The sequence below is a fragment of the Ogataea parapolymorpha genome, chromosome I (genome assembly GCF_000187245.1).
Source record: "Ogataea parapolymorpha DL-1 chromosome I, whole genome shotgun sequence".
Classification (NCBI taxonomy): Eukaryota; Fungi; Ascomycota; class Pichiomycetes; order Pichiales; family Pichiaceae; genus Ogataea; species Ogataea parapolymorpha.
The window spans coordinates 679957-699217 of record NC_027866.1 but is presented as its reverse complement, the minus strand read 5'-3'; the positions used below and the strand labels follow the sequence as shown (position 1 = coordinate 699217).

Here is a 19261-nt window from a genome sequence, read left to right as displayed (position 1 = left end):
ACCTAAACAGATAAATAATTTTTCGTGCCGATTTTACTTATGGAGGAAAAAGCCCGAGGCTGAAAAATACATGAAAAGTATTTAGTTAGTGCTGTCCTTTGAGATGCTCTTTTTGCACCGCAACGGTATTTTCGATCGGCCGTAGGAACAGCTTTTCGCGTCGCTCGACTCCGCCGTTGATGGTCTCGCGCACCCTTGTAGACTGCCGCAACGCGCTGATTATGGAATCCTTGCTCTTGAGCTGCCGTTTGAGATCCGCAATCTCTTCGTCCTTGTCGCTAGTGCTGCCCACAACGCTGGTGCCAGACTTCGAACCGCTCATCTGCCGCCTTAGCTGGTTTTCCAGGTGCGAAATGTATGACTTCATCTCCTCGATCTGGCAGATCTGCATCTTGTATTGTCTCTCGAGACTGGCCACGATCTCGGAGAACTTGGGGTCCGAGACGTCGAATTGTAGCAGCTGCTGCAAATTTTCCTGACATTCCATGGCCGACTGGATGCTTTCTGTATCATGCAGCCGCTTCAGGTGCTCCAGTCTCTCATTTAATATTCGATTTTCTGCGGTCAACTGGGCCACAGACTCATCGTCCGAGCCGCTCCAAAGCCGTTTTCCCACTTGCTCGCGCTTGAGGTCCTCGATCTCTTGTTTCTGTCGCTCGTTTTCGCGGACCAGCTGCTCGTATCGGTCTTTCTCTGTGTCCTGCTGCTCATTCTTTCTCACGTTCATTAGAATATTTTTTGCGCGCGCTGCAAAACGCAGTGTGTTGATTGTCTCTGTTAATGTGCTGCTTGAAAGATGGATCGTGCACAGGATGGAGACAATGGACTCGCCGCTCAATGACGGCTGCAATAGTCTTGTCAATTTGGAATCCCTGTATGGAATATGGTTGAAGGAGCCCTGCGACAGCTTCTGAATCACTGTGCTCAGCGCGAGCAATGACTTGTTGATGAACGCTCCCTCCTTGCGACGTTCGGTCTGAGACGATGCCTTCTCTGAACCGGCAAGATCGCACAGACACAAAGTGGAATGCCGCGTGCTGCTGTCCTGTTTCATCTCGACACGCATCAGCAGAACGGCGTGCGACCGCGACGACCTGTCATTAAAATCTGTGCAGCTTGTTTTCCTCACCGAGTCTCCGCGCTCAAACACTTCGATCAGCTCTTTCTCGCTGGCAACCCAGTGCTCACTCAGTCCCACCACACGCACCCCAAAAGTCGGGTCGTCCCGTATTCTGAGGTCCTCCGCTGCTGGGCCGTCGAAATTTAACAAATCTATTAGTTTCTCATTGTAAATCTCCAGGTAGGAACAGCCGACTTTGAACGCATTGAACTCCGCGTTAAGTTTGCGAAACAGCTCTGTGGCACAGAGCTGAATGAGCCCGTTTTCTGACTCTGAGCCCTGCATGGAGTGCGTTTTTCCCGATCCCGTCATACCATACGCGAAAACTGTCCCGTTGTAACCTTGGAGACATTTCTCAAGCACAGGCTCCACAACGTCTCTATAGACCTCGCTGTTGTCTGCGTCCGGCAGAAACACGTTGTCGTACTGGAATTCTCCGGCTTCAACGTTGGCTATCATGTTGCCCTGTTTGTTGATGTTCCAGCTTCCAGTTGAGCTTGCTGTTTCGCTCAAAGGACGGGGTCTCACAGAAACCTTGATAGTTCCCTGGTAGGTCTGTGAACCGGTCGATCCAAGCGAGCTGCTAGCTCTTATTGGAGTGCTCAAGTTTGACATTGAGGATCTGGAGCGCAGTCCGGACCCTGGACTAGCCAGCGAGACACGGGGAGTCATGGGACGCCGCACGGTCGAAGAGGCTGCTGCTCGTGTCCTTGAGACCGACGAGGGAACTGGCGTTGCAGATCCCACAGATCCCAGCGACGATCGGCTCCGTGTAGGGGTTTGTGCCCTGGTAGGCATGTTGGCCATACGTGGAGGACGAAAAGACATGGCTCTAAAAGTTCAGATTTAAGTTTGTAAACAAAAATATTCCTATTTTGGCTGTTATTGATATTAATTTTTTTACACAGCCACAAGAGTCCATTCTGCAAGGTAGCAAGCGGTGCTGGCCACGTTGCGGACGATAAATGTGTGTCTGTTCTTGGTGTGAAGGTCGTAAGCGACTTCGGCGTCTATAAGTCCCACTCCTGTGCCTTTGCCAGCTGCCAAATTAAATGTAGCGCTTGTGGCGTAGCCAATTAGGTACTCTTTGCCTGGACATTCGGGACCAAATGGCATTGTCTTGCCTAATATTGTCTTTTTGCCAGCTTCCTCTAGCCAACGCAAATAACTCTCCTCTGGAATGGCATAGATCCGCGCATTATCGGCAGGATGGCCCCTATTGACCATGCGAAACTTGACTGCTACCACTGACAGACGGGACGACGGGGTGTCGGGCTGCTGCGTCAAGCCAACCAGCTTGATGGGCAGCTGTGTGAAAACTGGCTTCCCCAGCGCGTTAATCAGCCTATCTTTTTCTTTCTGGTCCTCAATAGCCTCGAAAACATCCTGTTTGTTCTTTATTACTCTCTCCTGTGTGATCGTGAATTCTGTGCCTGAATAGTCCTCGACTCGCGGCACTTGTTTCAATTTCTGCCGCAATAGCTGCAAGTAGCGCCAGTCACAGCCAAACGGCGATCCAGGCTCGTCCAGCTTGTCGTAGTTGACTCGTTTGCTCTTGGGCCGCTTGGCCCAGCGTGCTTCCAGCTCTTCCATTTTGGCCAGGCCCTCGACGAAACCTGCCCTCGTGAACGCGCAATCGGCAAAACTAAGCTCTCCCTTCTCAAACTCCAGCTGAGCTAGCTGTTTCAGCCCGCCAAGTGCAAAATGGGGCGTGTGTGCCAGCTGGTGCCAGAACGGTAGCACCCAATGCCATGGGGTCAGCAAAACAAACCCGCACTGCAACTTCACAAGCACAATAGGGATACTCGGATCAGAGTCGGCCTTCGGGATCGGCCGGCCTACCAGATCCGGCGTTCTTCGCCGGCCCAGCTGTTTCAGGGACGGCTGGCCTGCGTAAGATGCAACTCTGCCCTCTACAGAGAAAAGCGCCTCGACTGCACACACCTCTACACCGGCTCCGCTCTGGACCTGGATGATGGTTTCCAACGGGTCTGATGGTTTGGTGTGGGGCTTGGTTGGTCTTGGCCACAGACGAGGATCATCAGCAAAGAAACTGAATGTGGTTCCTAGAGGAATAGCTGAGCTGTTCAGCGTGGATAGCTGACGAAATAGCTGGCTGGCTACCGCTTCGCTGGAAGGATGGATGATGGAGGCCAACGAGCACAGGGCCTGTGGTCCGGTGACCGTGATTGAGCCGATAGAGTATCTGCTGTCCTGAATTTCAATTTCGTCTCTTTTGGAGAGAAGGTAGTCCATTATACGATCATAAACTGATGGGTGTATTCTTAGCACGCACTCTTTTCCATTTTTTATCCACCAGACCATGGAATGGCATAGAAGCTCATCGTCAAGCTGGACGAATCCCTCCCATATCCGGCCGTTTTGAACGTACTTTTTTCCTAAAGCTTTTCCATTCGTCAGAATTTCCACAACCTTGCCCAATCCGTCTCCTTTCAAGACAATCGTTGTATAAAAAGAAGTGTCGAAACCAATGCAGCCCTTGATCCTGCTTTGACGGCTGGTTTGGCGGAAACACTTCATGGTAGGCTCATATGCAATGTTCCAGCCCCATCGTTTCACCATATGTGCTCTTTTCGCATGCCAAACGTGGGTCGGAAGCCACTTGAAATCCCGTTGCCGAGAAATGTACCTGATGGTAGACACTTTGCCAATAGTGGCCCGCTCATTGATTCCTGTCCAGTCCACAGATCCACAGACATTGTTTAGAGGCGTCTCTGCGCTTTGTGAGAGCTCCTGTATTCTTTCGCGCAGCGCTTTCAACTTGGCTCTCATCTTGACGTTGCGCACATTAACACGCTCTCCATCCACCAGGTGTCCGGAGAGTTTGAGCCGTGCGGCATAGCGCAGAAGCTTTTCCTGCCGCCGCAGCCGGTACAGCTCCCTTCCGCGCGAATGTTTGGCCTTTGACGGCCTGCCCTGTCTGTCCACGCCCTTGGTTTCGTTCCCGTCGGGCTCCTTCATTGAGAGACCCATCTCCCGCAACGCGCGCGTCCTCAAGCGTTTGGGCACTCTCCGCACATTGTGGCTTGCAGTCCGTCTGCGCATGGACCTTGGTAAGCTTTGGAACACCCTTGTTGCAGAGGAGTACCGCGATCTGAGCTTGGAAAGCTCAAACTCTTTGATCTCGAATTCTCTAGACTGGACAAACTTTTCCACGTCCAGTTTCGCACTGACCCCGGTGACAGGATCCTGTGCTGCTGTAAACGCCGGATCAGCGACCTCTGCACGAATAAGCCGCGAATTGTACAGTTTTGTCCGTCGCTGATTAAAATCTGCCATACAGGAAATTATAGAATTTTTTTCGTATTATTTATTCTACCCATCGTGGCCGTGCCATGCGAATTCATTCGTTAATTGGAGGAGTCTGGAACTTGGCTACCTTCAATTCCGTTCTATTAATTGTCATTAGTTTGCTGAATTTCTCGTACTTGTCACACTGCTGCGCAAGACTCTTATTCTCTCTTTGAAGTGCCTGTATCTGAAGCTGTAGCTGGCCTATCAGCTGGTCCTTATCAAGATTGTCGCTATCCAAGAGCGCTATACGCTCCATTAGTTCGCCCAGCCGTGCGTCTTCGTCGTCTCTGGAAGACTCCAGAATGCGCAACTTCGACTCCAGGCCGTCGTTGAGAACCTCTGTGTCTATGAGTCTTTTCTCCAGAGCTCGCACTTTCTCGTTAAGTTGGCTGGCATTTGCTCTCTTCTCATCGTCCAAAACCCCTATCTGCCGCGTGAGCTCGATATTTTGGCCGTTGGCTGCGTCCAGCTGGTCTTGTAGCCTCTTGTTGGCGTCCTCCAATGTCTGGGCCTGCTTGGTCAACCGCTCAACCTCGCCTTCCAGAAACTCCTCTAGCTCCTTTGACTCGCCTATATACGCATTAAATTCTTTTTCGAGCGCCACAAGACGTTGCAAAAGCTCGTCCCTATCCAAATCATCATACGTCTCCATTAGGGGAAATAAATAAATAAAATAAAAAACCTACATATTTAAATAAGAAATAAATATTTATTTCACACGTTCATCTCCTTGATCACACCTTTGCGGATGGCTTGGTTGATGACACTCAACAGAGAGTTGAAACTGGCAGTGCTGACATCCTCGTTGATACCAACACCCCAAATGAGGTGCTTGTCGTCAACCTTACAGTTGATGTAGGCTGCTGCCTTGGAGTTGGAGTCAGAACCCAGAGAATGCTCGTGGTAGTTAATCACCTCGAACTTCGACTTGAATTGTGTGTTCAAACCGTTCACAAACGCAGAGATAGGTCCGTTACCCTCTCCCAGAACTTTGTACGAAATAGTTCCGTCGTAATTCGACATGTCGACCACCAACTGTCTGGTTTTCTTGTCCTTATTACCGAGATAGTAGTTGTCCAATTTGAACAAGTTGCCCGCCGGCTTGAGATTTTCGCCGTCCTCGTAGTTGTAGAGCAGATACTCGTTCTTGAACAGATCCATGATCTCGTTTGCCTTGAGCTCTCTTCCCTTCTTCTCGGTGGCATCCTGGACCACTTTCGAGAAACTTATTTGCAGGCCACGAGGAAGATCGAGCTCCATGTTGCGCAAAATGATCCACGAGGCACCGCCCTTTCCAGATTGCGAATTGACACGGATGATGGCCTCGTAGGTTCTGCCGATATCTTGTGGATCCAACGGAAGATACGGAATCTGCCAGATGCCCTTCTTGTCTTTTCTTCTCTCGAAACCTTTCTTGATAGCATCCTGGTGAGAGCCGGAAAAGGCACAGACCACCAACTGTCCGCCGTAAGGGGCACGAGCATGCACAGGGATTTTGTTGCATTTTTCCACCACATCAATCACAGATTTCATGTCTGAAAAGTCCAGGTTCGGATGGATCCCCTGTGTGTACAGATTCAGAGCCAGAGTGACCAAGTCGACATTGCCAGTCCGCTCTCCGTTTCCAAAAAGACACCCCTCGACTCTGTCGGCACCAGCAAGCTGCGCAAGCTCTGCCGCACCAACGGCACACCCACGGTCGTTATGTGGGTGGAGAGACACACAAACGGTATCTCTGTTGGATATGTGCGTGCAAAAGTACTCAATCTGGTCAGCATACACGTTTGGCGTCGACATCTCGACGGTGGCAGGGAGGTTGAAAATGATAGGATTTTCCTTACTTGGGCCCCAAGCAGCCTTAACACTCTCGCAGACCTCCAAAACATAGTCCGGGTCGCTGTCACTAAACGTCTCTGGCGAGAACTCGTACGACCAGACGGTGTCTTTTTGCTTCGGATCGTCCTTAGTGAGACTTCTCACCAACTTAGTGCATTCCGTAGCAAGCTTCAACGTCTCTTCTTTCGACAAGCCAAACACAACATCACGGAAGCAGTCAGAGGTGGCCAAGTACAAGTGGACAATGGCTTTTTTAGCTCCAGAAAGCGACTCGACAGTGCGTTTGATCAGCTCTGGACGGCACGGAGAAAGAACCTGGATAGAGACGTCCTCTGGGGCATTTTCAACACAATATCTGGTGAAATCGAAATCGATCTGCGAGGCTGACGGGAAGGCGACCTCGATCTCTTTGAATCCGATGTCAAGCAGTTTCTGGAAATAGATCTTTTTCTCCTCAACAGACATCGGATCAGGAAGAGACTGATTTCCATCTCTGAGGTCGGTGGACAGCCAGCGCGGAGGTTTCTCGAACGTTCTATCTGGCCATTGTCTATTGGGGAGCTTCAAAGGCACAAACTTCTTGTACTTTTCAGAAGGATTGGGAAGCATAGCAAAGAGATGAGTCAAGAATGAAATATTTTTGTTCAGTATGACGCTTTTGTGTTGTGTGGGGGAAACATCCGTGCACTAGTAAAATTTCTTTCAGACTTAGATGCACTCTGTCACGGTCAAGTGCGAGTTCCTGTAAGTAGCAAGCGGAGGCGTTCTAACTCCAGGGGCGGGCTCGACGTCATTTTCGGGGGAGTTCGCAAGAGCGAGTGCACGGTGGCTGCACAGGAGCCTCCCACCGTCAAGGACCTGATGTACCATATCACCGAGACACTGTTGGTGGATAAGAAAGATTTCGATGTGTTTGTGGAGGACGGCACGATCCGGCCGGGCATTTTGGTGCTGATCAACGACACAGACTGGGAGCTGGAGGGCGAAGACGAGTATGTGCTTCAGGACGGGGACGTGATTGCATTCACCAGTACGTTGCACGGGGGGTGAATGAGCTCACGAAACCACGTCCAACTTGCATCCCAGCAGGCCCTGGCCGGCCCATTTGGCGGGCACCAGTGTAAGTTGCGTGGGGGTATTGTTTCTGAGCACAACGACTTCGACAGGGACGTTTTCTGCGACGGCCCCGACTAATGCCTTTAGATTATTGTGATTAGTAGCGTTAATTCTTCCAAATGATAGCAGCAGGTCGCCAGGGCGCAGGCCGGCCGTATGTGCCGGGCTGTCCTGTGCGACAAATGCGACCGACGCGAACGGGATGCTGGATGGCCGGGAGACCGTGGTCGCACGGCTGAACGACTGGGCCAATTTGGGCTGGAGGGCGTCGGAAACGAGACGCCAGTCGTTGCGGAGGCGGATGATCTGCGTGCGGAGGAGCCGGATCTGCACGACGTCGATGTCTGAGCGGGGGAAGCCGTCGTCGGAGACCAGTGGGGTGTCCATGTCTGCGTTCTGGGCATATAGACGGGCATGGAGGGTGTCGATCTGGGCCTCAATACGGGAACGCAGACTGGCGAGCTGGGCAAGGTCCATGCTGGCGAGCGCGTCGGGCTCGGTGGACGGCACGACGTCCAAATTGAGGACGCTCATGGCGTGTTCGAAGGACATGGCACAAAGATCGACGCAAAAAAATAGAGGACGATTTACGAATATTTGTGCAATTTGAATTTTCTCGACGAAAAAAAAACACGCCCGTCAAATTATGAAGCTGCTGTCATTACTCGTGTCCCTAGCCGTTGCCGTCTCAGGAGCCGCCGCAGAGCCTGCCGCAAAGCCGGAGATCGCCAAGGGCGACTTCAAGCCCACCGAAGAAAAACCTTTTGATTTGAGAGTCGAGTATCTTATCAAGGACAAGCAAACCTCGCCTACCGAGCTCATCGCCGTGGAAAATGGAGAGACCATCACGATCGACTACCAGTTCTATAATGGAGAGGAGGACGAGTGCACGATCCTGGGTGTGGGGGGCAAGTTGATCTCGCCTGTCACCGGTGACACGCTGTACAACATCACCGCAACCAACATTGGGCCATTGTCGGTGGGCAGCCAGGAGGTTGTGTCGTTCTCGCAGAAGATCGGCATTGACCTAAACCCAGACTCGTACCTGGTTGTTCCGTCGATTTATGTTGTGTTCAAGGAGCAAATCATGATGCTTGGTTCGAGAAACCAGCTCATCCAGGTCGACGACCCTAAGATCTCCATTTTCAACCCCAAGTTGCTAGTTTTGGAGGTCATCCTGGCCGCCTCGGTCGGAGGCATTGTGTACTTCCTGTACACGCTCTTTGGCGCCAGCTACTTTGGCACCGTCAAGAAGGACGCCAGAAAACAGAAACTGCCGGCTGCCAAACCATCCAAGACGGCTCCTGCTAAGGTCGACGAGTCGTGGCTGCCAGAGACCCATCTCAAGACCAAGCGCAGAACTACCAGAAAGAACTAGACTAATAAATGTATTTAGTAACTATGCGTTCAGCCCCAGCTCCTCTAATATGCCGTCCACCGCCATAATGTCCTGCTCGTACTGCCGCACGCGCTCCAGGTATTCGTCGTTTTCGACGCGTGCCATCGTCGGGTTCAGCGTCCCGCCGTCCTGGTCGATGGCATGTTTTTTCGCCAGGTAGAACCGAATATCGTCGATCAGCTCGATCGTGTCGAACTCCTGCCGCTCGCTGATCCGTCGCGACGATTCCAGGATGATGTCGCGGAACTGCGGGTCCGCACAGAAAGCGTCCAGGTCCTGTGCTATTAAGTAGGCCACGCGGTCTTCCAGACGGTGCACCTTGAACTCCCACGCCGCGCGCAGCACGTCGTAGACGGAGATCGACACCGTCGAGAAGTCCTCGATCGACGACAGACTGATTGCGGCGATCGTCTTGAGCCGGTCGATGAACAGCGCGTCGGCAATCACGAGCGTCTCCATTGCAAACTGCGGCGGCACGTCTGCCTCGTCAAAATATAAATGTTTCAGCAAAATTTCCACTGTTTCTTCGGAGATCTCCAGCATGTCCGACGACGGCAGAGAAATCACCGGGATCGCGTCTGCCTCGGCATAAAGACGGTCCAGATCGACCACGCCGTCCTGTTCGAGCTCGCCAAAAACAGCGGTATCGTGGAATCCGGACGCAAACAGCGTGAGGTAGTACTCTGCCCTGGAAAAAATAGCTCTGTGCACCGCATAATGTAGGGTCCTGGACCCGGCTTGCGCGCGAAAAATCAGGTCTGCGTGCCACGGGGCTACAAGCGCACGTTTCTCGGCCGCCGTGAGCTCTGTGTCTTTGGCAATCTTGTTGGAGACAATCCCGTCGACCAGAATTTTTAGCTTTTGCCGCGCCGTCTCGTACATGGTGTGCTGCACAGTATTTTTGGTTTTGTTGATGTCTGCGGCGGATTTCTGGGCCAGAATCATGTCCACGGCTACGCGCATGTACGTGAGGCCTGTCTGGTCCGCGACGCGACGCAGCTCGTCGACGTCGACGCCCTTCAGATCCAGCGACGGCACCAGATATATGTACTCAAACAGGAACCGAAGTACCTGTCCGTTGGTGCTGCCAAAGTCCACATTTGGCTGCGAAAAGTACGCCGACATCACCGTAAGCAAGAACCGATGCAGTCGGAACTCGCCAATTCGCACGTCCGCGGTGGCAATGGGCGGTCTTTGCAGCAGAGCAGAGATGTGCGAGGCAAACGGCTGTGTCACGTCGACGGCCTTGGTGATGTCGTACGAAAGCAGCAGGCTGCGGATGGCGTCTGTGAGCGCACCGTAGATGGCCCGCGAGCCCTCGAACGTGTCTCTGTTGACGATGGCGCCCTTTTCAAGCAGCAATCTTACCACTTTTTCGTGGCCACAGATAGAGGCCAGGATCAGCGGCGAGTAGTCCCACTCGTCCAATTGATTCATCTGGCGTTAGTGGCCGCGTACCAGAACACTTACGTTGACGCCCTGCGCGATGTACTTGTCGACGAGTTCGACGTCGCCCTTGCGGCACGCCTGGCACAGATCTCTAAATTCCTGCGAAACATTAGCCATGAAATATTTTATTTTATTTATTTTATTTATTTTATTTTATCTATTCTGCCATGAGGGTATATCTGAACAAGAGCCCACGGTCGGTGGCCATTGTGTCGGATGGATTCGCGCTGCTGTTGCGAGAGATGCACGGCCAGGTGTCCAAGGAGAGCAAGCCCAAGTGTGTGATCGAATTTGTGCCCGAGCAGCTCGTTCCATTGCACAAGTACGTGGAGCTCAAGGGACTCGGCGGATCCGAGATCCACGCAGTGTTGGGAATCGTGTACATGAAGGGTCTGGTGTTTGTCGGGTTTGTGACCGGCCGATCGGAAGTTGGGTCGGTGCGCATCAACGAGCGCATTTACAAAATCACAGCCACAACGTTTGTATGTCTGAACAGCGATTCGTATGACTATGCGCTGTTTGACGGGCGAATCAAAACACATGAGGACTTCCCTGAGATCCCTGTGCACTCAATTATCCGCCTGCTGGCCACAGGAACGTTTTACTACTCGCCCTGCTTCGACATAGTGTCGCGGTTCCAAGAACGAGGAGTCCGCAGCGCACGGTCGGTCTCGTCGTTCAATCTGGTCGACGACTACGACGGCCGCTTTGCGTGGAACCGCAGCATGATTGGCCAGCTGCAATTGTTCCGCAATCGGCTCAGCAAGGACGAAAGACGAGTATTTAACGCGGGCCAGTTCGTGGTATCGATAATCCGTGGTTTTGCGCAGACTGTGACCGTCAACGAGAACGAAGGGCTCCTCACGATCATCTCGAAACAGAGCTGTCTCAAAGGTGCGCCCATGTTTGGGCCGTACTGCGCCGACGACGACGGCAACGTGCCGAACTTTGTCGAGACAGAGATCATTCTTACCAACAAATACTACTGTTTTGCGCTGGTCCAGCTGAGCGGCAACGTTCCCCTCGTGTGGAAACTCGAGTCGCAGCTGGTCTCGACGAAAATCGAGTTCCCCAGGTCCGAGGAGGCGTCGAACGTTGCGTTTTCCAAACACTTTGAAACGCTCATTCTCGAACACGGCGCAGTGCACGTGATAGACGCTCTCTCCAAAAGCGGCGACCAGCCAGAACTCAGCCGTCGGTATGCAAAAATGGTGCAGCAGTCGCCATATTGGGGCGACCATCTTTCGTACACCAAGGCAGACATCCCGAGCTCGCTCATTTTCAAGTCCAGCTACCATTATCTGGCCCCGCTGATGCAGCAGATCTCGGACCATCTCAAGACCTACGAGGCTTTCTGCTTTGACATAGAAACACGCACATACATTGGACGACAGTCTGGTGTTTTATTGGTCAATACACTGGCCTCGACCGAACGGGCAAACACCATCATGGCTGCTGTGTCTGCCGAGGTGCTCGATTACTTTTTCAAATTTCTAAATTTTACTCCGGGCTCCGAGTTCTGGGCCAAGCACCAGTTCTTGTGGACAGAAAACGGAGCTTGTTTGGAAAGAATGGTGGAAGGGTACACCTCGAGCAAGACCAAGACCAAGAGCGGTGGTTTTGTAGGCAAGGTGGCAGAAAAGTCCAAGAAATACGTCTCTTCGCCGTCGTCTGTGACGTTCAGCAAGCAGAACCAGTTCGACAAGCTGCTAGGCCTGCGCGACTCGCAGGTGGAAGTTGAATTGTACGACCCGATCCACGATTACGTGGTGGCCGAGCTTCAGAAACGGGCAGAGGAGTTCACAATGACCAAAGAACTCAGTCTCTGGACAGGCACGTTCAACGTTAACGCGATCAAATACGACGGCGACCTTACGAGCTGGTTCTTCCCTGTCCCTGAAAAATACCAGGAGTATGATATCATAGCAGTCGGGCTCGAGGAGGTGGTGGAGCTGAGTCCTGGCAAGATGCTGAACATTGATGCATCCACCAAGATATTCTGGGAGAAAAAAATCAAGGAGACGCTCAACTGGTTCAAGGAGGGCATCGGCTACACCCTGCTCAAAAGCGAGCAGCTGGGCGGGATTTTGAGCTTGGTGTTTGTCCAGGAGAAAATTTTCGAGTACATCAGCAACGTCGAGACCAGTTTCAAAAAAACCGGGTTCCGGGGTATTTCGGCCAACAAGGGCGGCATAGCCATTGCGTTCGACTACTCGTCGTCGATCCGGCTGTGTTTCATTGCGTCGCATCTGGCCGCCGGACACCACAACGTGGATGAGCGACATCAAAACTATAAGGCCATTGCCAACGGGCTGCGGTTCAGACACAACAAGAGCATCCGGGACTTTGACTGTGTTTTCTGGGTCGGTGACTTCAACTTCCGGATTGACCTCCCCAACGAGCAGGTGCGCACGCATCTGGACGAGGTCAGTTTCTCGCCGCTGTTTGAGTACGACCAGCTCAACAAGCAGATGGCCACGGGCGAGTCTTTCCCATATTTCAACGAGATGGCCATCAATTTCCCGCCAACGTACAAGTTTGACCGCGGCACAGATGTCTACGACACTTCCGACAAACAAAGAGTGCCTGCGTGGACGGACCGGATCCTGAGTCTTGCACGGAGCAAGAACGTTGTGCTGCGCCAGCTGGAATACGGCTGTGCACAGGAGATCAAGTTCAGCGACCACAAGCCGGTGTACGGCGTGTTCCACGCCAAGCTGGACATTGCGGACCAAAAGATCATGTCGGAGATCGAGAAACAGCTGTACGAAACGCGCAAGGTGGAGCTAGTGGGGGTGAACTCGCTGGTTCTGGCGCAGAACATCAACGAGTCGACTTTCTTGCTCACACACGGCCTGCCTGCTCCGTCGGGCAAGACGACGGGGGCCAAATGGTGGATCCCCGGTGGCACGTCGGGCAAGATCAAGGTGAGCTTCCCAGAGGTCGATAGCGGCAGGTACGTCATCAACCCCAAGCTGCCCCCTAATCCGTTTACGAAAACTACAGAGGAAGAGTTTGTGAAAAAACCAGTGGAATCGATTGGCCCGAACTCGGAGTGACTTATATAGCCTGGAGCTTGATCGCGTCGCCCTTTCGGATGATCTGCGACCCGGTCCAGGACTCGCCCGGCTCCAGCGTGACGAAGTCGTGCACGTGACCAGGCTCGATGCACACCATCTTGTGGAAGCCGTCCTTTGGCTCGAAGTCGGCCATGCCGGCGGCCTTATTGGCCCATGGGTTCCACACCACCACGTCGGGCAAGTTTCTTCTCTCCACGTTGTGGACCACCTTGCCCAGCTCGATCACCTGCAATAGCTTCTCGCACGAGACGTTTTGATAGATTCTGTCGAGCTCGCCGTTAAAATCGATGGCCGGCGCCTTTTCCTCGTACGTCTCAGCCAGCAGCTGGTCGTAGCATGTCTCGCCCGGCAAGTTGTTCACCAAAGTGTCGTCAATGTCGTCGACGGCCAGGTATGTGTGAAACAGCCAATTGAATTTCCACGGCTTGGAGTCCGAATTGGCCACCTCGATCGTTGTGATGAGCGCGTCTGGCTGGAGCTCGATCGTCAGCAGCAGCGTGAAGTCGTTGTCGCCGTTGTCCCACTTGGAGTACACCTCCTTGTTGGCCTGTTCGGGACCGAGACCAAACTGCACGGTTGGCGGGTTTTCTTTTGTCTGGCCCAGGAACTCCCAGGTGGAGTTTCGGGCAAAGCCGTGCTGCGGCAGCTGGTCGAACCCTGGCGCGCTGCTCTTGCCGAACACGGGGAACACCAGCGGGATGCCGCCTCTGACCGGCCTGGACCCGTCCAGCTTGGCCGCCGATGACAGCCACAGCTGCTCGACGCCCTCAATGGTCCAGGACGTGATGGTGGCTCCGTAGAGCAGCACAGACACCTTGGTGTTTGGGTTTTCCGGGGAAATGAGCTCCACTTTGTCGTCGCTTGCTTCGATTGGCATGACACGTAGAAAAATGAATAAATTACGAATTACGAATTGGAATTTAGTATGCGTAGCAAATGTCCGGAATTAATTGCAATTAAATGCCTCCGTTATTTGTCTCAGGTTTGTCTGTGTTTGGCTGCTGGCCGTTGCCAACGTCAGGGTGCACAGCCTCCGGCTGTGCGGTGTCTGTCGTCTGCGACTCGCCGCTTTTATCCAGATCGTCCATCCTGCTTTCGATCGCATCCAGCAGTTTCTCCAAATGCTAAAGTTAGCCATTGACATGCCTGCTACCTACCGTCGCTGCCGCCTCGGCCTCGTTCAGTCTTTTGTACGCTTCTGCAAACTCCTCGTTCTCTAACGTCATAAACCGCGAACACGTTTTTTTTTTAGTCCATGATTTTTCTCTTGTTTCTTCTGACCCCCTTGGCCTGGGCGCTGTCCTCGGCCCTGGAAGACTCCAGAACGCTCGTGGTGTACGACACAAGACTGCCGGAGTTTGAGTCGCAGTACTCGAAGCTCTTCGAGATGCTCAGGGGCAGAAACCTGCAGCCTGAGTTGGCACTGGTTGGTCCTGAGTCTGAGCCTCTCGAGCTGTTCAGAAACGGCTACAGACGGTACCAGAACCTGCTGATCCTGCCGACGACCGCCAAGGATCTAGTTGACACCGACACGCTGCTCAGGTTCACCCAGGACGGCGGAGACGTGTTTGTGGTGTCCGACAATACGGGCATGCAGACCGAAGTCGTGCTGTTCCTGAACGAATTGGGCATCTATCCAAGCCCAAAGGGTTACAGATACATCGACCACCACAACGGCGACACACTGGAGGTGCCAGACATCCATAACAAGGTTGTGTTGCACACGGAAAAGCCTATTTTGTATAAGGATGGGTCTGTCGCATTGCTCTCGAATAGCGAGTTCCTGGTGCCTGTTGTGCGCGCTCCGCGCACGTCATACACCTTCAATGTCGATGAGGGACGTGTCAATGCCGACTCGACGTGGCACTCCGGCTCCCAGGGCTACCTGTTTGTCGGACTGCAGGGCTTAAATAACGCTCGTGTTTTCTGGACCGGCTCAGCAGCTAGCTTCAAAGACGAGTCTTTCAACGAGGAGCTCGTTTCAGACCTGATAAACTGGACGTTCCAGATTTCTGGACTCATCAAGGCTACGTCAGTGACACATTACAACGAAAATGGAGATTCCGGATACAAAATCAAAGATACAACAACCTTCGAGATCGGCGTGTCCGAGTGGGACGGCGAAAAATGGGCCCCATTCACAGATTGCGAGGATCTTCAACTGGAGTTCGTTATGCTAGACCCATACTATAGACTCACGCTTGCTCCTAAGCGTGTGGAAAACTCGTCGCAGATCTACGGCACCACGTTCCAGATCCCAGATCAACACGGCATGTTCACGTACAAGGTGCTCTACCAGCGCGAGGGATACAGCTTCATCGACGAGAGCGTGACCGTTCCCGTGCGCCATCTTGCCAATGACGAGTATCCGCGGTCCTGGGAGATCACCAACTCGTGGGTGTATCTGAGCAGTGCTCTTGCGGTCATGGTGGGGTGGTTTGTTTTCGTGGTGGTGTTTGTCTATTCGGGAAACAAAAAGCTCGGCAAGGAAAAGACAAATTGAGAGGAAATAGCACCTGTATAATACATCTCTAGTTTGCCTTGACTATCCTGATATTGTTTTTTTCTTTCCAGTCGAGGAACTCTTTCTGCTGTTTCTTGAGCTCCTCTGTAAGTGTGGCCACCGATTTCTTCATGCCGTCCAGGTTCTCCTCCAAAATCTTGGCCGCGTTGCCAGCAACGAGTTCCACAAGCGATCCGCCAATCATGCGATAACACTTGCGTTCTGGAGGCGCGTCTTTCAGTGTGGCCAGCACAATCCCGTGCTCGTCGATCTGCGAGTGTAATTGGACGATTTTTGTGTTGAGCGACTCGATCGTCTGCTGGAACTGGTCGTACTTGGCTTGGAGCGACATGAAAAAAATGAAAAAATGGAAATTTATCTAAAAATTATGTAAATAATTTTTATTTTTCCTTTATTTCTATGTACATGCTACCACCTCCGTGCATCTTTTGCACAGCTCGGCAGGACCCTCCACGGCGTACCGCCAGCAACGAGGACATTTATCGAGGTCTGTTCTCGTAACTGCGATAGAAATGTCCCCGTCTGTAGTCTCCAACAAAACGTCCTTTGGACGTTCTGTGTTCAGGTGGAATTTAGACACCATCAAATACTCAGTCATCTGAGCCTCATACTTGGAAACAAGAGCACCCAGAGCAGTCTCGGGAGCAACGTCCACGTAAATTTCTGTTTCGGAGGCCATTTTCATGGTTTCTGTGCTACGCAGCGTCTTGTCTATGGCAGTCTTGATCTGGTGACTGAGTTTTAGCAGCTGTTCCATCTCGGCCTCCAGCTCAGGATTTAGGTACTGTTGCGGAACTTCGTACCATCCACGCATAAACGAGGACCGTAGCCCGTCAGTGACCAGCTCTGGCGAGTGGTTCCACGCCTCTTGCGCCATAATCGGCATTATGGGAGCCAGCACGCTCGTTAGCACCTTAAGCACCTCCACAAATACCGTCTGTGTGCTGCGTCTTTTCAAGCTGTCTGCAAAGTCCGTATACAGAGGATCCTTGCGAATGTCAAAGTAAAGCGAAGAAAGGTCCACGTTGACCAGCTGATTCATGTCCTTGATGATTTTCGAGTAATTGTGCGCTTCGTAGCACTGGCGAGCTTTCTTCTCGAACGACGCCAGCCGGGACAAAATGTATCTATCCATGGCGTCCAACTGGGCATAATCAACTGTCTGCTCCATGTCGCCGATGTTTCCAAGCAGAAATCGGAACGTGAAACGCAGTTTCTTCACCACGTCGGCCACCCTGTTTAGGATCACCGGCCCCACAGCCATATCCGACGTGTAGTCGGCCTGGGCCACCCAGAGACGCAGCCCATCAATTCCCAGACCGGGCACTTTCTTTGCTTTGTTCCCTTCAACAATATCGACCGGAACAATAGTGTTTCCGAGCGATTTGGACATTTTGTCTCCTTTTTCGTCGAGCGTGAACCCGTGCGTAATTATTTTCCCGTACGGCAGCACTGCAGGCTCTCCAGGCGCAGTCGCGCCGATCTTGGTCAGCACACTCGACTGGAACCAGCCCCGGTGCTGGTCAGAACCCTCCAAATACACATCAGCCAGATATCCGCGAGCCACCGCCTGCGGAAGCAGCCCTGTGGACTCTAAGAACTGCTCCACCAAAGTCCAGCTCGAGCCGGAGTCAAACCACACGTCCATCGTGTCTGTGCCGCGAACGTAGTCATCTGGGTTCACGTTGCACTCGGACGGGATCCATTTTTCCATTGGCGACTCGCCAAACCAGCTCTCGACGTCCTCCGCGGCAATGACCTGTGAAATACGCTCAATCACAAGGTCATTGATCAGTGGCTCGCCCGTCTGCTTGTGGTACACCACGGGGATCGGCACGCCCCAGCTGCGCTGTCTGGAAATGCACCACTCGTTCCGCAAATTGATGAACGAGACCAGTCGGTTCGAGCCGCGCGGTGGGAAGAACTGTACGTTTTTCTGGAGCAGCTCGGTGGTGACAGCCTTGATCTTACCCACGTCAATGAACCATTGCGGCGTCGAGCGGATAATAATCGGTTTTTTCGACCGCCAGTCGTACGGGTACGAATGGGTATAGTTTGGATCCAGATGGTAGCAGAGCCGTAGCTTCTCTAGTTTAGCCACCATTTTCTGCGTACCCTCGCCAAGCACACGCAGACCAACAAGCTCCTGTAAGTCGTTGTCCGGCAGCTCGTCCGTGTACTTTCCATGCTCGTTGACGGGTGAGTACGGTTGAATACTGTGCTTTAGACACACAAAATAGTCGTCCTGTCCGTGGCCAGGAGCCGTGTGGACTAGACCGGTACCGGCAGAATCTGTCACGTGGTCGCCGTGCAGGATAGGAAGGCTCGTGTCTTGGCTGCCACCGACAAGCAGCAGATTTCGGTAGCGGCAACCGAGCAGTTCTGAGCCGGGAATTTGAATGTCCGTCTCACGTAATTCTGGATCGATCGTTCTTAGAGAATTGACCAGTTTCTGCGCCACAATCAGCCGGTCGCCCTTTGATTCCACTATGGTGTACGCCATGTTCTCGTTGACGGAGATCGCCCGGTTCGCAGCCAGCGTCCACGGCGTCGACGTCCATATGAGAGCGTACACGGGCTGAGGGCCGAATGCTTCTGGCGGGTGCTCTAGCGGAAATTTGACATACACTGCGGTCGAGCGGTGCTCCGGGTTGTACTCGAGCTCTCCCTCGGCCAGCGCCGTGGCGTTCTCGCACCCCCAGTAGACCGGCTTTTCCTGTCTTTTGATGAGATTGTTGTCAAACAGTCGTTTGAACACGCGCAGCTGCCGCGCAACAAAGTTTTTGTCGAGTGTTCTGTATGGATTGGCAAAGTCTCCCATAATGCCCATACGTTGGAATTGGGCGGATTGGGACTGTTGTGTCGATAGCGCATGCTGTTTGCAGAGCTCGATGATCTCCAGCGGTTTTAGCCTGGCCTCGAGCGCAGCCAGTTCGGCCTCGAGCTCTGGATTGGGGCTGGTCTTGAGCTTTCGTTTGATCTCCTTTTTGCGCGTCTTTTTATGCTGCGCAATCTGTTCCAGTGCCTTCAGTTCGATCGGCAGGCCGTGGCAGTCCCAGCCGGGACGATAGTGCACTTTCTTGCCGCTCAGAAGCTCAAATCGCACAATTATGTCCTTGAGAATTTTGTTCAGAGCATGGCCAATGTGAAGATCGCCATTGGCGTACGGGGGGCCGTCGTGCAAAATAAATAGCTCTTGTATACTTTTCACTTCGCGACGGTTGTTCCAATCGTACAGTTCCGTCGTGACCTGCGGCAGCAGCTGTGTCTGCACGGCGTGCTGATCGGTGCGACCGGGGAATTTTGTCTGGGGCAGCCGGACGGTGGCCGAAAACGAGGACTTGTGGCGGACAAAAACCCGCTGGAGCATTAAGTTTATTTTTTTTCAATTTAATTTGATTTATTTTTATCTTTAATATTTT

The 19261-nt window shown here is 52.7% G+C and overlaps 13 protein-coding genes across 13 annotated transcripts; 4 read left to right on the top strand and 9 right to left on the bottom strand.

The window, feature by feature from the left end:
• Positions 1–85: 85 nt before the first annotated feature.
• On the bottom strand, positions 86–1735 carry HPODL_02234 (Kinesin-related motor protein involved in mitotic spindle positioning; the record flags this gene model as incomplete). Its single annotated transcript, XM_014081856.1, has 1 exon — positions 86–1735. The coding sequence occupies one exon, from the start codon at positions 1733–1735 to the stop codon at positions 86–88; it is 1650 nt and encodes a 549-aa protein (XP_013937331.1).
• A 285-nt stretch (positions 1736–2020) lies between these two features.
• HPODL_02233 (uncharacterized protein) lies at positions 2021–4420 on the bottom strand (the record flags this gene model as incomplete). The annotated part of the gene is made up of 1 exon (XM_014081855.1): positions 2021–4420. One exon carries the CDS (start codon positions 4418–4420, stop codon positions 2021–2023), a length of 2400 nt encoding a protein of 799 aa, XP_013937330.1.
• Positions 4421–4484: 64 nt separating this feature from the next.
• HPODL_02232 (uncharacterized protein) lies at positions 4485–5087 on the bottom strand (the record flags this gene model as incomplete). Its single annotated transcript, XM_014081854.1, has 1 exon — positions 4485–5087. The coding sequence occupies one exon, from the start codon at positions 5085–5087 to the stop codon at positions 4485–4487; it is 603 nt and encodes a 200-aa protein (XP_013937329.1).
• Positions 5088–5149: 62 nt separating this feature from the next.
• Positions 5150–6880, bottom strand: HPODL_02231 (2-isopropylmalate synthase; the record flags this gene model as incomplete). Its single annotated transcript, XM_014081853.1, has 1 exon — positions 5150–6880. One exon carries the CDS (start codon positions 6878–6880, stop codon positions 5150–5152), a length of 1731 nt encoding a protein of 576 aa, XP_013937328.1.
• Positions 6881–6983: 103 nt separating this feature from the next.
• On the top strand, positions 6984–7321 carry HPODL_02230 (uncharacterized protein; the record flags this gene model as incomplete). The annotated part of the gene is made up of 2 exons (XM_014081852.1): positions 6984–7015; positions 7048–7321. 2 exons carry the CDS (start codon positions 6984–6986, stop codon positions 7319–7321), a joined length of 306 nt encoding a protein of 101 aa, XP_013937327.1.
• A 6-nt stretch (positions 7322–7327) lies between these two features.
• On the bottom strand, positions 7328–7939 carry HPODL_02229 (uncharacterized protein; the record flags this gene model as incomplete). The annotated part of the gene is made up of 1 exon (XM_014081851.1): positions 7328–7939. One exon carries the CDS (start codon positions 7937–7939, stop codon positions 7328–7330), a length of 612 nt encoding a protein of 203 aa, XP_013937326.1.
• A 94-nt stretch (positions 7940–8033) lies between these two features.
• Positions 8034–8765, top strand: HPODL_02228 (Conserved hypothetical secreted protein; the record flags this gene model as incomplete). Its single annotated transcript, XM_014081850.1, has 1 exon — positions 8034–8765. The coding sequence occupies one exon, from the start codon at positions 8034–8036 to the stop codon at positions 8763–8765; it is 732 nt and encodes a 243-aa protein (XP_013937325.1).
• A 21-nt stretch (positions 8766–8786) lies between these two features.
• Positions 8787–10352, bottom strand: HPODL_02227 (uncharacterized protein; the record flags this gene model as incomplete). The annotated part of the gene is made up of 2 exons (XM_014081849.1): positions 8787–10223; positions 10257–10352. 2 exons carry the CDS (start codon positions 10350–10352, stop codon positions 8787–8789), a joined length of 1533 nt encoding a protein of 510 aa, XP_013937324.1.
• Positions 10353–10402: 50 nt separating this feature from the next.
• HPODL_02226 (phosphoinositide phosphatase) lies at positions 10403–13294 on the top strand (the record flags this gene model as incomplete). The annotated part of the gene is made up of 1 exon (XM_014081848.1): positions 10403–13294. One exon carries the CDS (start codon positions 10403–10405, stop codon positions 13292–13294), a length of 2892 nt encoding a protein of 963 aa, XP_013937323.1.
• Position 13295: 1 nt separating this feature from the next.
• On the bottom strand, positions 13296–14192 carry HPODL_02225 (Glucose-6-phosphate 1-epimerase; the record flags this gene model as incomplete). Its single annotated transcript, XM_014081847.1, has 1 exon — positions 13296–14192. The coding sequence occupies one exon, from the start codon at positions 14190–14192 to the stop codon at positions 13296–13298; it is 897 nt and encodes a 298-aa protein (XP_013937322.1).
• Positions 14193–14570: 378 nt separating this feature from the next.
• HPODL_02224 (Beta subunit of the oligosaccharyl transferase (OST) glycoprotein complex) lies at positions 14571–15818 on the top strand (the record flags this gene model as incomplete). The annotated part of the gene is made up of 1 exon (XM_014081846.1): positions 14571–15818. The coding sequence occupies one exon, from the start codon at positions 14571–14573 to the stop codon at positions 15816–15818; it is 1248 nt and encodes a 415-aa protein (XP_013937321.1).
• Positions 15819–15846: 28 nt separating this feature from the next.
• On the bottom strand, positions 15847–16170 carry HPODL_05101 (uncharacterized protein; the record flags this gene model as incomplete). Its single annotated transcript, XM_014081845.1, has 1 exon — positions 15847–16170. The coding sequence occupies one exon, from the start codon at positions 16168–16170 to the stop codon at positions 15847–15849; it is 324 nt and encodes a 107-aa protein (XP_013937320.1).
• A 66-nt stretch (positions 16171–16236) lies between these two features.
• On the bottom strand, positions 16237–19209 carry HPODL_02223 (Mitochondrial isoleucyl-tRNA synthetase, null mutant is deficient in respiratory growth; the record flags this gene model as incomplete). The annotated part of the gene is made up of 1 exon (XM_014081844.1): positions 16237–19209. The coding sequence occupies one exon, from the start codon at positions 19207–19209 to the stop codon at positions 16237–16239; it is 2973 nt and encodes a 990-aa protein (XP_013937319.1).
• Between the last annotated feature and the right edge of the window lie 52 nt (positions 19210–19261).